Source organism: Aptenodytes forsteri, unplaced genomic scaffold, assembly GCF_000699145.1.
Source record: "Aptenodytes forsteri isolate BGI_AS27 unplaced genomic scaffold, ASM69914v1 Scaffold201, whole genome shotgun sequence".
NCBI classification, from domain to species: Eukaryota; Metazoa; Chordata; class Aves; order Sphenisciformes; family Spheniscidae; genus Aptenodytes; species Aptenodytes forsteri.
This window is the reverse complement of record NW_008796209.1, coordinates 220,437-236,247: the sequence shown is the minus strand read 5'-3', so window position 1 is coordinate 236,247 and position 15,811 is coordinate 220,437. Positions and strand designations below refer to the sequence as shown.

The following is a 15,811-nucleotide window of genomic DNA, read 5'->3' as shown; positions in this document are numbered from 1 at the left end:
TGCCGATGCGGGGGGGGGGGAGTGAGCGAGCGGCTGTGAGGTGCTCAGTTGCTGACTGAAGTTAAACCATGACAAGGCAGCAGCCCAAGACTGGCCCTACAGACTTAAAGCTTGGCTGCCTTCTAGGACTCCCGTTCAGATCTGATAGGAAATGTCTTACCACAACAGACATTGAGTATGAAAAATATATTTATTTTTACATAATCTCCCATGAGGGAAATAACTGTGAATTGAAAAACTTCTCAAAGTTCGTTTCAGAGCTGTATTTATTTTTATGATTTTTACATCACTTCCTATCACTGTGTATCACCGTTATTAACAACATGTGCAATTGTGTCAAGCTGTGGCATTACCAGCATGTCTAGGAGATACTGTTTTCTAGGAAAGGAAATTATATGTGCCAGCCAGTCACTGTCAGACTAGTTTTTAAAATAAAAATAAATTACTATTTCAGCTACTTCATTTGTCATGCTGATATTGGAAAATATTGTTGAGTATGAAAAATATATTTATTTTTACATAATCTCCCATGAGGGAAATAACTGTGAATTGAAAAACTTCTCAAAGTTCGTTTCAGAGCTGTATTTATTTTTATGATTTTTACATCACTTCCTATCACTGTGTATCACCGTTATTAACAACATGTGCAATTGTGTCAAGCTGTAGCATTACCAGCATGTCTAGGAGATACTGTTTTCTAGGAAAGGAAATTATATGTGCCAGCCAGTCACTGTCAGACTAGTTTTTAAAATAAAAATAAATTACTATTTCAGCTACTTCATTTGTCATGCTGATATTGGTCAAAATATTGTGAACTACTATTACAAAAACCAGCATACAAAGTGATATAAAATTCTAAACCAAATTTGAAAAAATAAAATTTTCAAAATTAAAGTTTTCCAAAATGAAGAAGAGACGGAATTTCCACTGCTAATACATTTGAAAAATGCATACTTTCATTTTGAAGTGGACTGAAAACAAACATGAAAAGAGGTAGATGCTTCTTGAGAAATAATCTGTTGCAAGGCATTTCTGAGACGTGGTGAGTCCCCACCCCTTGCCCAGAGCCAAGGCAGGTGGGTGAGACATCGCCGGGAGGAGGAAGCAAAGGACAAACCAGGACGGGTATTATTGCAGGAGACGGGGGAAGGGAGAGACGAGGCAGCCTCTGCCCCTTCCCAGAATAACCTAAAAGGGAATGTTTTCTGTTTTAAGGTTACCTAGCACTTCTTCCAGGCCTGTGTCCCAAGAGTGCTGTTTGACCACAAGTGTAGTACACGCTGGGCAAAGCCGAGGCATCCTTTTGGAGACCTCTTTTCTTCTTTCCTCTCTCCTTACGGTGATAATATCAAATACTGCTTTTAGAAAAGGGCAGGATCTAATATTGAACTTTATCTTCATATTAAAAATTTACTGGACCTCAGGCAGAAATAACTCCAGTTCACCCTCAAGGTTTTTGATTTCAGACCTTACATCTGATGTATGAAAATGGAGATATGTCAGTACATCTCCTAAGTGGGCCCTCTGATAGTGATACCGGAAAAAAATTCATTTTGTATTAATACCTGGTCCAGGGACATATGAAATGTTTTACCTGTGTTGGCAGATTCCAGTTGCCGTGTAGTGTTTGTTTAGTGCTGAGCCTAGTACCAGGCACAAAAGACACAATCCATGACCACAGAAGTGTATTTCTTGCATTTCATTTCTTCAGGAGGAAGGAGGATTCTTGTTCTTTTGAGGCAAAAAGACATGATAAAGAAGTTCTTTATTTAATAATGGAGGAACAGGCAGGAGGGAATAGGGCTAAACCCATTTATGGTGGTGTATCTGAATGCTCTTGCCGCAGGTTGTTTTCTTAAATTAAATCCCTCACACTCAGTACAAGCTAGTCCACTTCAGAGATGAAAATGCATGTGATTGCCAGCATAAATTCTCTCCAGCCACAGCAGCCAGAGAGGCTCCATGAAGGAAGGGGCATCTACACGTCAAAAATGTGCGGTTTTGTAACATGGAGCCCTGGAGAGCCCCTCCTTTGAGTCAATAATAAAAAACCACTTTTGTTTGCCAGGCAGCTGGGCACGTTCCTGCTCCGAACAGGGCTTGGCTGTGACCTTCCCCTTCCCCGTTTCCATTCCACCAGGTTCTCACCGCTCCTCCTGCCCCAGCTACGCTCGCTGCACCCTGCCAGGCTCTGGCTGCGGTTCAGGGCAGGGATGGGCTTCGGTTTCGTGCTGCAGAGCAGCTGGCACGCCAGCACCAGGCAGGTTACAGCATTAGGTTGACACACGGGTAAGGAGGGTTCGGCTTTTGTCTGTGTCCCAGACTGGCTGTGAAATGTAGATATTTAACCAGTGTGAGCCTCAGACCCGGCTCTTCCCTTCACCCGCGTATCCTGTGATCCATATTAAATGTGGAGCTTGCTGGGTAAAGATCCCTGGCTTTGGTTTTGGGTAGAGTTCGCTCGGTGCACCTCTGATCCCAGCAAGGCACTGCTGTATTGTGAATGTGAAATCCTATGATATCGCTGCTATAAAATACAATCCTGTTGTCTTTAACCCAACAGTAGAGACTCTGCCCTGGTACAGTGCCTGCAAATTGAGAAACTTGGTGCATGGTTCCTTCATCTCTCATGATTGCAAAAAGGAGCAGTTATTGCTTTAAGGTGAAAGGAGATTTTGGCTAATAGCTTGTATAATAACCTCCGTAGGAACAGCGATTTTAGTTGCCTAATACAGAATACGACTTGCGCTCTCCCATGGAGTTGCCTTTCAATGGACACTGTAACTCTCTTTTTTGGGGGGAGGATAGAGGTACCAACGCACCACGGCAGATTTCAGTTAGTTGTGCACACAGAGTAACAGTCCAGCAAAGACCAGAAAAAAGGGCTAGGATTCTCTGCCTGTGAAGAGATGGGTGATCTCCTGTGTGCTGGATGCGAGGTGGCACTTGTGCCATTGCTGAGAGGTGATACCAAAGGCTGGGTCACACAGTGATGATGAAGTGCCCATGTTGCAGGGTCAACAAAAGTAGAGGGGAAGATGGAACAGAGGGGAAGGAGGCACATCGTGAGATCTGAAGCAAAGAATGTGCTGTGACCGGTGGAGGTCTTCTGAGTTATAGCCTGTTGCGGGGGAGACCTGAATCACTGCTGCCTGAAGAACAGGCTCAGGAAGGTCAGGTATATGCCCTTGGGAGCAGAAAAACCGTGTTACAGCTTTCACAACTTGGTAAGGTTGATAGCTTTCCCTTCTGCAAGGGAAGCTGGGGAGAGGGGCCCAGCTCCTGGATGCCACTCCTTGTAGCTGGTCCAGGGCAGCGTTTGTGCTCTTGAGGTCGCTTGTTTAAAGGGTGGAGTAGAGATCATTATTTTTGCAGAGTTTATGTTGTCTCTATTCTGTTGTCAGGCTTAGTTATGCTGGCACTCCCCTAATTGGTCTGTGTTCATTTCACGCATCATATCAGGCCCTAGTTTGTATATGACTTGGCAAAACCACGCAGATCTTAACCTCCTCTTTCTTGGAGCCACAAGACCTAGTACCTACAAAACTTTTCCAACAGCCAGTTGAAAGCATTGCTCTTGGCACATGCTCCTTAGCATAAACTAGAAACAAATTTCCAGGCTGTCTGACCAGATCGTGAATGTAACCTTTTGCAGGACTTTCCTGTGCAGCAGTCCTAAATGGAGAAAGCTGGTGGCCTGGCCAGTTACATTTATAGCTGATTTTTGGCATGGGTTTAATTTTATTAAATACAGATGTTATTCTGTGGTTTAGCTCCTAAATCTGTCTGCCTGAGAAAACAGCCACTTTCCCAGTGACTTGGTCTCAGTGGTTAGACCAAGAACTGGGCACTAAGCCATATTTATGTACACTGAGTTTCCACTGATGAATAATTTAAAATAGTTTTCAATGGCAGTGAAATGATAACTTGGAGCACAAATCCCATTCCTTCTTTCCAGTGATTTGTGGCTGCAGTTTGCAGAAACAGAAAGTTTGAGTTGCTTAGAGATATAAAAAAGTTTCAAGAAATGAAAAACTTCTCATCTGATAGCCCTTCAGGTTTCCCCTCCCTTTTTCGTCAATGCTTTCAGAATCAGCAGGGCATGATAAGACATGCGTGCTTGGATCTACAGCCAAAATACCCGCAGCTGTGGTTTCCAGGTGAAGCTGGTGTAATGCTTGACTTTTCCCTAACTTTTTGTTTATTGTGATCATCTAAGAGGCTTCATCTCTGTACAAACAGTTCCAGAAACAAGTAAGAGTTGTCTGGTCTATGATAGTTGAAAACTGCTGGTTTAGGAGGCACAGCAGTAGGACCTCTCGGTCCTCTGTTGGTAAAAATAAAACCACTGAGCCAGTGTTGCCCTGTGCATGTGGTCAGTGGTGGTTCTCCTTTGGTGTATCCAGAGGACAGAAAGTTCTGCTTGCTGATGTTGTTGGATGAGGCACCCTTTGCAATTCGTTGTGGTTGTTCTTGCTTTAGCCAAAGGTATCGGCTGTTACCCAGTAAGGAAAATTAAAATCTTGCCACTAGAAATTAGCCTCGTATTTTGGCCTTTAGGGTCACCGCCTCTGAGAGGGATGGATGGCTGTGGCAGGCCAGAGACTTTCCATTCAGTTCTGAACCATGTTCGTAGCTATCTGGGGCCTTCAGAAATGGGTTGTCCTAGAAAACCTGCCCTTAGGTACCATATGATCAGGCACAGGAGGGCAATGCCTTGAGTGAGTTTCACTTGCTGTTCTGTTTCACGTCCCACTGCTTCATGTTTCTGTGCCATCCCTAAGCTGTTTGCAGCTATTTGTGTGTCTCACATGCAAGCCATTCCTCTTGGAGAGTGCATCTCTCACCACGGTGAGAAGCCAGGCTCCTTTCCTTACTGGAGCAGATACATGCGTGGTTTCTTTCCAGGAGCATTTGAGATCCTTGAATTCAAATGCACGTGTCAAGTGCCTCTTCCCTGGCCGCACAGAATCTGGGGGCAGGCTGAGGAAGGGGGACGGCTCCTCACTCCCCCAGTGAGCCCTGGGAAGAGCAAAGGAGCTCACAGCATGTCCAGCTGCTGCTAGCAGCACTTGGATTTCTGTTTCTATGTGCAGTCCCCTTGAGGGCTGCCCTGCCTATGAAAAACAGAAAGTCACTGAGGACTTTAGGGCCTCTCAGAAGCTGCCATGTAACCCTGAGGCTCTGCCATGTGCCCTGTGTCTCACGTGCTGGCAAGGGAATAGATCCCCAAAGGGCTCCAGCCCAGAGTAGCAGTTCTGGATGTCCTTGTGCCTCTCCATCCGTCACGCATTTCCATAGCTCCTTCTGGCGAGGCAGCTGGGCAGACCTGCCGGCTGTGAGCAGCATGGACAATGTTGTCCCCTGCGAGTATTCAGCCTTTCGTTTCAGGGTCGCCGCAGGTCCGTGGCTTGCTTGCGCTGCTCCACATAATGTGCGTGGTGCATGCAAACAGCTCTGCCCCTGCCTGCCGGTTCCCCTTCCCAGGGCTCTGTGAGCGTGCCTCTGTAGCCCGGTATGTTTTCAAGCTTTGTCATCTATTTCTGTTTACATTAAAGCCATTTATCTTTTCTGTGGCATTATTCCAGGGTTAGACTTGGAGCCCCTGGGGAGGGGATAAGAGTAGCACTTACTGTATGGGAGGAAATGTGCGAGTGTTGGGAAGTTCTGTTTTTAACAAATAGCTTTATCTTTCGTCTGCTTTGATAATACTGGTTGTTCTCAGGAAAATTCCTGAAGGGGCACATAACACAATAGCTGAAGCCCTGCAAGCCTGGACCTCTTGAGCTCTGCTTCTGTTTTCCTCTGGGATACCAGACAATTTACTCTGATCTCTCTGTACATTGTTCTCCCCATTGTGAAAGATGAGAAAAACGTGTCCGAGGAAAGCAGTGAAGGATTAAGCACTTTGAGGGTCTTGAATGAAGCCTCTGTGGTTGGTCTGAATCACCCACTTGGGGCAGATGGGAGCTGATTCGAAAATGCTCGACACAGCTAAATGTGCCTGAAGAAAGGGAAAAGCACATTTACCTGCTAACATAGCTTTACATTAGTAATTAGAGGGCTTGATGAAAACAGCCCACAGAGAGAGACAAAAAAAATGGAGATCTGAAAAACGGCTTAAAAATTAGGGATGCTGTGTTATTTATAGGTTTATTGGAAGGAAAGGAGGAAGGATAGCAGTTCAATGCACTGAATAGCTTAGATGCTTGCTAAGGCAAGAGTGAATAAACAGGAAGAACTAGATGTCCTAACACATCATTTAATAGGTGTGATAGACACGTGCTGGGATAACTCATGAGGCTGGAATATTAATAGAAAATAATAAAGCTTATTCTGGAAGGGTAACAGAGGTTTTCCTTGTATGTCCATGTGCTCTGAGATCCAGCGTGAAGAAAGAGATGAACAAATCGCAGATCTCTGAGTAATGCGACAAGGGTAAAGAACACAGGCATAGAAAACTAAGAAGGGCAGTCTTTTGTGGGAAAAAAAAAAAATATAGTTTTCTGAGAGACAGGGCATGGTGGTAAATGAAGAATTCTAGCTATGCAGAGGCAGAGTTGGAGAGGACCATAGGGGAACGTGACCTGTTCAGCTGGCACAGTATTTTGGTGCAGAAGTGGGTAATTTTTTGGAGCTAGAGAGGAGCCTGTTCCAGAACTGATTCCCTCCAACAGGGAGGAGCTGGCTGGTCCTGTGAAAGCAGGAGGGAGTGTAAACGGGAATGATTATGAAATGACAGTATGATACTTAGGAAAAAGTGACAATAGCGAAGTGTTCAAAATGGATTTCAAGAAGGAAATCTTCAGTAAATATGAAGAACTAGTAACTGAGATCTCATGGGAAGGAATCGGGGCTGGAGGAGAATTAAGCAGAGCTGTCGTTTCCTTATATAGTTGATATTAAGGGCACAGGTATAAGTTATCATCTTTCAGGGAAAAGCTCAGAAGGGTGAGTGAAATGGCGAAATCACAAGCTCGTCAACTCACTTCAGGCAGAGGAAGGATGCCTCTAGAAGGTGCAAAGCAGCTTGTTTTATCCAGCGCAAACCATGTGGCAAAGGCTCAAAGTGAGAAAAAGCTACTGAGGACAATAGGCAAAGGGCAATAAAAGTTGTTCTGTAAGAGTTGGGATCTCTGGGGTTCTGTAACCCTTCTAGTAAGACAGAGATCAAAGACAGTTTATGTCTGCTACTCAGTGAAAAAAGCCTAGCAAATAATGCTAAGAAATCTGGTTTGGGGGTGGGGTTTGGTTTTTTTTTCAGACATCTAAATAACAGTTGCCAGAAACAGAGGAGAAGGGGAGAGGTTTTGGGCTGGAACAGAGAGGGAATGGGTTGGCTAGGTAAGGCAGAGCATGGCCTGGAACAACACTGCCTTTGAGAGTTTCTGGTGCACAGACAGGCAAAGTTCAGAAGACTGTGAAAAGAGCAAGCATAGCATGTATCTTGAAACGGGAAAAAGAAAAGCTGAGTGATTATCGATGTATTGGCTTCACTTCTTGGGTAAAGGTTGAAACAATCCAACAAACTACTTCAAAATAACTAGAAGTGTGTGTGTGGGGAAGAGATGATTAACAGTCAGCAGTCCTGAAAAACTGCATCAAACCAAAATTAATTCTGTATTAGTGGTAGCCAGAGGGCTAGTGAAAAAGCCTTAGATAACTGTCATGTAATTTGACTGTCACTTATGGCATTTTTACAAGTAAACTGGAGATACATGCTTGAGATAAAGTCACCACACAGTGAGTGCCAGACTTTTCAGAAAAAAAATACACTGACAATAGTTATCAATGACTGATTATGAAACTTGAGAGATTCATCAGGGATGTATTCTGAGTCTGGTATTCAATATTTTCTTCTACATCTTGGCTGGCAGAATAAAGAACACACTTAGTAAATCTGAGAATGGTACCACGCTGGCAGGAGCTACAAGTGCACTGAAAGATAGGATTAGAGTTGACTAGTTGGAGAAATAGTCTGAAAAAATTTGGATGCAGTTCAGCAAGGGCAAATGAAAGATTTGCATTGCCTGATGAGGCATTGGCTCTGCCAGAAAGGATCTGCCAGAATGGATCATATTCTGGAACACCGTCAGCCACATGCTGGTGGTGCATAAGGATATTATTTTAAATTATTTCTAGGTGAATTCCCATGTCAAATATGCATTGTCTACAAGATTGGTAGAGTGTCCCTTGTGCTCCGGTCAGCTTTGGTAAGGCCTCAGCTGCAAACTATGGCCCATTTTGGCCACTGTACGTCCAGAATGAGGTGAACTAGCTGGGAAGCCCACTGGAGAGCAGCAAGAGTGATGCTACTTTGACAGACAGACCCATAAGAAGTGACTGAAGAAACTGGAGTTGCTTACCCTTGGGAAGAGAAGACTACAGTAAGGCATAACAGCCTTCAATACATAATGAACTCATCTGTGCTCTGCATCCTTGGCAAGTAGAAGAAGGAAATGAGGGGGAGCAGAAGAGCACTGTTGACCATCCCAGGAGAAGATATAATTTGTTTAAATCAAAGTAATGAGTTTTATGTCAGATAATGAGCAAAAAACTCCCCCAGGGGAAGGACACTACAGTTCTGAAATAGGCAGTCTGAAGAACCGCCATCACCGGAGCTTTCTAGGATATTCATTGGGAGTGACAGGCACGACCCTGGCTTGAGGTAGAGGATAGATATGATGACCTTTTGAAATCCCTTCCAGTAGTTTTTGATTTCATGATAGCTATGGTGGTGATGTCCCATCTGTGGGGTGATGCTAGGAGATGCACTTGTACTGGAGGAAGGGCGCTAACGGTAGGCTGATGGCAACAGCCCCAGAGACTTCAGGGAGAAGAGATGGAGCAGGGCAGGAATAGTGAGCACCACTAGTTAAGTGGTAATTCTTACCCAGGAGAAGGTGAATAACCTGTAAAACCAGTGCTGGCATTGCAGTGGGTTGTGGGCGGAGGAGACTTGGAGTATGGACTTAGAGTGCTATGGTACCAGTCCACAGTGCTGCTCTCTCACTGTCACCAGCCTTTTCAATTCCCTGACATGGGGCGGTTAGCCCAGAGCACAGATTCCTGGTGACATTACCTTTTAAGCAGCTCTGCTTGTGTTTTCTGATACTTCATTCGTATCTGTATTGACTCTGCTTACCTTCAAGCATGTCTGATGTGTTTCCTCTTCTTTACAGAGGAAGAGAGACAACTTCAAGCAAACAACCGGGATTTTAATCTGCAGTTTGAATATGCTGTAAGTAACCAGCATATGTTGTTTCATGCAGATGTAGTCACAGATGTAGCTGCATCTGCTTCATGTCTTGAATGTTGTTTCAAGAGGGTGACGTGACTGCATGCTAGCTATGACTCTGCAAACAAGGCAAACATGTGCCAGATGAACCATCAGAGACGGTTCACTGTTGAGTCAACCACAGGGAGCTCTACCTTTGGAGTCAACCCTGCGAATGGGCAGTTGAAGGAGAACTAATGCTGGAAAAGCATAACACAGTGACTTTACACACTTCCAGAAAATTATTTGTGAGTCAAAGTGTTTGTGGGATCAGGCTCCAAGGCCTTTCAATAAAGGAACCTGTGGGGAGTTTTCTGTTGGAAATATGTCTCCATTTAAAGTAAAACATGAAAGGAAATGTGTCAGTTCCTCAGCTCTTGCAGTGAAATCCTCTCTGGCAGGAAGGTTTTGAATCTGGCCTTTCTGGCTTCCTGACAGCTTTATTTCCAGCTCCTTAACAGCCTACTTAGGTTCACACTGTGCCATGAAATCTGTGACTCCAAGGAGCATCATGACACGGCCTGGCTGTGACCCAGGTCTGCCAGGCTACGGTGCCAGGCAGCCCCTTTGGCAACTTGATTTCCAAAGCTTGTGGACCATTTGCTGATGCTGTGTGCAGAGGAGGGCTAGCTCAGTTGCTAGACCTGTGCTGCCTGGCTGCAGGGTCATCTCTTCCTTGAGGTGATTCTGAAGCTGCATTCTTCCAAAGCGTTTGCAGCTGCCAACTGATAATTGAAATTAATTTTGTGAATTTTTGTCTTCTGCATATCTGAATTCTAGTGGTGAAATTCATCCTCCAGTTTTACTCAGAGCTCCTTTGAATCATGTTTTGTTTAGGAACATCACAAGTATTTTCTCGGTAAAGAACTGGAAAAACTTGAAATTTCAGATCACTGTAATTTCTCGTGAGATAGAAAGTCTGACTTGCCAAAAGCTTTGACTAAAGATCTTAATGTGGCTGATCTGTTGGCAACATGAACTGGATGGTTTTCAGTGGTCACCTTTCATTCATGAACTAACCAACAGAGGTTAGAGACTTCCTAGGTACAGAGCTGCTGCACATGTCCTGAATATGAAATGCGTTGTAGTTAATATATGTAAAGGACTATGCAGCACGAATGCCTTATCAAGCCTGGTGATTTAAGACTGGGAAAGCACATTTGATTTGCACAGAACCTGCCAGTAGAGTACTGGGATGGGTATTGCCACTATGTACGGATTTGTGATCTTTCATTGAATGACTGCAATGTAGACTATGTGCAGCGGTGGGTCAGGGAAGCCGGAGGGAGATGCACAATGATGTCAGGATAGAGACAACAAGTAACTCTTCTGTTTCTGAGCCTATTTCTGTGAAAAGCCATTCATAAGGCTGACTTTGCATGTCACTGCTTCCCAGCTGACTGCTTGCCTGCCCAAGGATTTGCAAATAACCAAAATTAAGGAGAGCTCTGGAGGGTTTCCATGAGAGTCTATTGATTAGGTGTGAAAATAGGGGCAGCCAAAAAGCCAGCTCAATATAATGTTAAAACTTGGCAGTGAGTTTCAGTAATCCACCCCCTCATTTTAGTCAGCTGTGGCTCATGATTTCTGGAGTGCAGTGTAGACTGAGGCTTAGGGAATCTAGAAAACTGTCCAGAAAGAGCCAAGCCTTGAAGTGATGAGTGGGTGGTGAGGTACTAAAAGACTTTAAGTGGTGATGCAAGCACTGCCTTAACTGTACGGGGCTGCACATGATGTCCTGGGCTGCTTATTTCCGGTAAGTCCTGGCAAAAGTTCAGTTTATTAAACCCACATTATCATGGTGTATGAAAAGGACTAACCTTGCTCATAAATTACTTCAGATCCCATGCTATAGACTGCTGGGTGCATCTGGAGATGCCAAAACGGGACATAGTCTCCCGGTATCCTCCCATCAACATATGCATGATGCTCCTGCAAGTTAGCTCTGCTGGTCCTGTAGTCCACTGCAAGGGTCAAATCTGGGCCCCTTCCTCATGCTCAGATTTGTCTGAACATAGTGGGGTTGCACTGCTAAGCACTAGGATGTGGTCCAGGGGGACCAAGACTGTCCGAATGCCAGAGCCTGCCCTAGGGTGCTCAGGCACAGCAGCTATTAGGCTCAGTTGTCTCTCAGCATGCTGACATTTTCTGGACAGAGTAATTTCTATCGCCTGCAGTCACAGTCCTCCCTCAATGTGTCTTACCATCCTCATGTATTTAATTTGACCTGTGTACAAGCAAACAACAGAAGTGTTTGGACTGTCTGTGCTTCATTGTGGTGCTCAGCTCTTTGGGACATGAGAATCGGCATACATGGGCAGCCACACGGTGATTTGAGTCTTCTTTATAGAGCCAGAAGGAGAACAGCTGTCCTCCAGCTCTCGGTCCCACAGTGAGGACCATTAGTCCTTGTCCTCCTGCACAGGAGTCTTGTCTTCTCTTGAAGCACAAGGAAGGTTGCACCAATAGCTATTCCAGCCAGATAAAAGGGACAGCGGGCAGAAACTGGAAGGAAACCCAGCAATAAAACAAAGCTTAGAAAGTATTGTAGACAGTGAAAGCCACAGGAGTGAGGTTTACTTTACTTGGTAACTTAAGGCCATGTTAGCCATAAAACCTATAGAACAGGTTCTTGTAACAAGAAGTGAGGCGGTAAATGTTTCCTTAGGGTGAGGCAGTTGCTGAGAAAGGCCAGTAAGGAAAAGAAAGGGAAATGCAAACAGAGGTGCAGTGTATTGCCTTACTGCTGCAGCCAGGCTGTATGTCGCAGCTGGTGTGAAGGTTCAAGCCTTTCACTAAGAAGAGAGTGTCTATTATGTAGGCACAGGTCAACAGAGATGCTTTATCCTCATTTAGTCTCAGTGAGAACAGGGAAGTGGGAACATACAATCAGGGGTGGGTGTGTTGTCCCTGAATAGTTGGTGATTATCTTGCCTTCCCAGTACAAAGTCTACAGGATATCTGTGAAGGGAGAAGAGAGGAGCTGAGAAAGACTTGAAAACCCTATTGTGTGTGGAGTCTGACAGAGTCTGACATCAGCTCTGGCAGCTGCTGAAAGCTGGTCCTCCTGGTATGAAGCAAGACTCCTGAATACGCTCAAACCAGCTTTGCAGGAACCTGACGCTGCACCGTGGAAAGCCGTGTCTGCCAATGCATGCAAGGGCATGTCCAGATCCATCACGTGTCCTTGGACTTGCAGGAGACTTCGGAGGGCAAATTCCCTCCCAGAGCTCATCAGAAAATACGTGAGAGGCCAAGCTGCAGTCTGTCCCTGCCACACTGCTCCAGCCACGGAGCCTCTTTAGCTGAGCACCGGCTGGGCAGGAGGGTTGGACAGTGCGGGAGACTGGACTGGTAGGGTAGGATGAGGATAAAAAGTGGATAGGAGCTGCACGTAGTGGAAATCCCCTTAACACAGAGGCTTCACGGTGAGGCCAAGGGACAGTTTCAGAGGAAGAACTGAATGTGCCCTGTGGGCATATGAGATGTGTCATGTAGTGGGCTGGAAGATCAGGGTAGTCTCCTTCATCTGGGTGAACAGAGGCAGTACAGACTGAGAGGGAAGCGTCTCTTATCTGAAGAAGCCTCTTACGTGTCTTCTGATGATTTTTGCTGTGATTAAATAATAAGAGGTGCCTGTGGTTAAGGGCAGCAGCTTCAAGCAGTGGCAGTGCTTGGGTAGGTCAGGATTTATTTGGACTTAGTGTGAAGACTGAAGCTGAAACTAGAGCTCTCAGACTGGTGCAACTCCAGACATCCTTGGCCTTATCCTGCACAGCAAGAACACAGTAGCTCAGAAAAATAAAACAAACTTTAAAACGAAGTGCTGTGCAGATCTGGAAGGGCTGAGTGTGAAGGTAAGTACTACCCACCAGCTCACAAAATTAGTTAGGAATGACTCAGAAACCAAGTGTGAATGAGTGGCATGCAAAGGCACTTAGTGCAGCACAAAAACGGACTCAATATAGGTCAGTAAAAATGAAAAGTCAAGTCCTAATCCCGTGTTTATCCACACTGCAGACAGGAAGATCCTTCCTGACTTCAGTAAGATATTTGCCTGTGTAAAGACTGAAATAAAGTGAAAAGCAGGGTGCCAGATATGGTCCAGCAAGATTTAAGGGCTTTAATCAAGGTTCTTACGTGAGGCAATTCAATCTGGCTGCACTCTCCCCAGTCTGTCTGCACTGTCCCAAGCACAGCTGCAGAGGGGACTGCCCCGTGTGGGTCCACAACGATGGGCTCTCTGTCTGTCAACACTCTGGAGAAGAAAATATCTTCTGAAGGCTTTTAATGTTTGCTCTGATCCCAATTCCTTTTTATTTCTTCGCTTTCACATTGGAATTTAGCACAGCTGCACTGGGACGTCACGAAGGGCTGTGAAAACAGCTTTGAAATTGGCTTTCAGACAATAGGAGAGGAAATGTAGGGCCCATGAGTCAATGACAAATTTCATCTTGGATCAGGATCTAGGGTCAAACCAGCATCCTTTCTGCAGGACCAGCAGCGACTGGTCTGCTTGGACTCTGCTTTTGTTCTCCCTGGTTGCCTGAGGGATTCTCTAGTGAAATAGGAGGGATGTATATAACTTCTTATGGCCAATACACATTGCCCTGGGCTGGATTGGCAGCTGGGTTCTTATCTCTTTGAAATTTAATCGGAGAGCAAGGAGCTTCAGTAGTGGGCTCGGACTCTGCTCCACCTCCTCCGCTTGTGTGCTTTGATCTGAGAAGGATGCCTGGTGGGTTATCCTCAAGGGCCTTGTCAGTGTGGTCAGGATGGTGGCAATGGCTGCCCTCTCCTCCTGTCTCAACCTGCAAATGTTTCCCAGTGTTCACCACGCTCAAGGCTGAAGGGAGTGTAGTCTGATCATGTGAAAAGTGGTCTGAGTAGCCCCTGAAGGAATAGCTACAGCAGCAACCTGCCCTGCTCCTTCTGCATTTAGGAAGCTGTTAGCTGGATTCATCTGAAGACCAGCTGAGGCACTGTCAGGGAGCAGCCAGAGCAGGGCTGCCCTACGGGAGCGGACAAGCTGGGAGCTGAGGGTGATCCCAGCATGGGCAATGCCTTCACTGACCAGGGTGCAGTCCCGCAGCATTTGGTCGGGGTGGACAGAGCAGGATACTAGTAATGGGACCCATCCTGACCATCCCAGACAAGGTGAGGTGATGAACCAGGTCCAGGGTCCATCTAGGGAGCCCAGTCAGGAGCAGTGGGAGAGGGGGCTGAAGACAAGACTACACCATAGGTCCAAGGTCCATCCAGGAGGCAGAGCTGGATAGGTCCATCTGGGAAACTAGGACAGATGTCAGGCTGGAGACTGGTACTCCTACAACATAGCTCAGGCAAGGACTGAAGGCCCATGGCTGGGCTTAAGTGAGCTCCTGAGCCCTCGACAAGAGTTGTGGATGGAGACGCCAGGTGAGGTCAAGGCCCTTAAGGCATATTAGGGCCCTGACAAGCACAGAAAAGTTGAGCTGTGCCAGACATGAGCTGCAGTCAAGTCCATAGACTCCTTTGGACCAAGTGCTCCACTCGTCATCTTAGCTTAAACCTCATGGAGACAAAACTCCTACTGTACTGGTTGGGAGTCTGGTTGTGTGAGACCTTAATGAACAGGGTATGGTGGTTTGGAATTTGCCTCCTCTGCACCACTCAGCAGTGCTCTGCCCTCCCCTTCCCTTCTCCTCTCTGCCTGGCAGCAGCTTCAGGTACTGAGCTGAGCAGGAGAAGAAGGCAGTGTAGTTGAAGGAGATGACTAAGAGACAAGATCTTCAGATCCTGTACTTGGCCTGTCTGTGAGTGATGGCATGAGGTCTTCAAGCCATGCCACCTCCATCTGCCTCTGTGTCCTTCTCTGCACCACCATGATGAGGACACTCACCACAGTGATGACTAACTGCTCTGTAACAGGATGACACCAGGCAGAAGGAACAGCATAGGAAATACAACCAGTGGCTACATTTTCCTAGAGGTTTTCCTGGAATACCCAATGTGTGATGGGATCCTGGAACTCACTTCATTACTGCTGCCAAGAGGGGGCTGAGGGGTTACATATGTAAGAAATTCCCAAAGATGTTAAAAAAAAAAAGAAGAAAAAAGAAGAAAGAAGAAGAAAAGAAGAAAAAAGAAAGAGGATTGTGGGTTGGATATAGATCTTTTTATTTCTGGTGTTTGGCCAGTCTTTTACTTCTGGGAGTCAGGATGAGGTCTTTACAGGGGCCAGATGAACCCCATCAGCATCCTGTTGGCCTTTCTCAGTCTTCTGTTGAGTTGGGGCTGCTGCCCACCATCAGGAATAAGGCAGTGAACTTGGTAGGCTTAAAACTGATCTGGTCTGACTATTCTGTACTCCGTATGAAAACAAAGCCTCCGTGGCACCACATGGCCTGTTACATGAGTTTATTAAATACACCCTTGAGCACATTCACAGCCTGATGGTCACATGCTCGGCGTGCCAGGCGAACCCCCGCCCGGCCTCCCTCACCTTCCCGGTTGCCTTTACACAACAGATATGGGGCCCTGGAACTTGAGGGC

At 45.9% G+C, this 15,811-nt stretch overlaps 1 protein-coding gene across 1 annotated transcript in view; it reads left to right on the top strand.

Moving 5' to 3' along the window:
* LOC103906334 (phospholipid-transporting ATPase ID) overlaps positions 1-15,811 on the top strand; it is a 77,900-nt gene that overhangs the window by 9,843 nt on the left and 52,246 nt on the right. Inside the window, exon 3 of the mRNA XM_009288214.2 lies at positions 9,183-9,241. Within this exon, the coding sequence (XP_009286489.1) occupies positions 9,183-9,241 (59 nt within the window). The remainder of the gene's footprint in view (positions 1-9,182; positions 9,242-15,811) is intronic.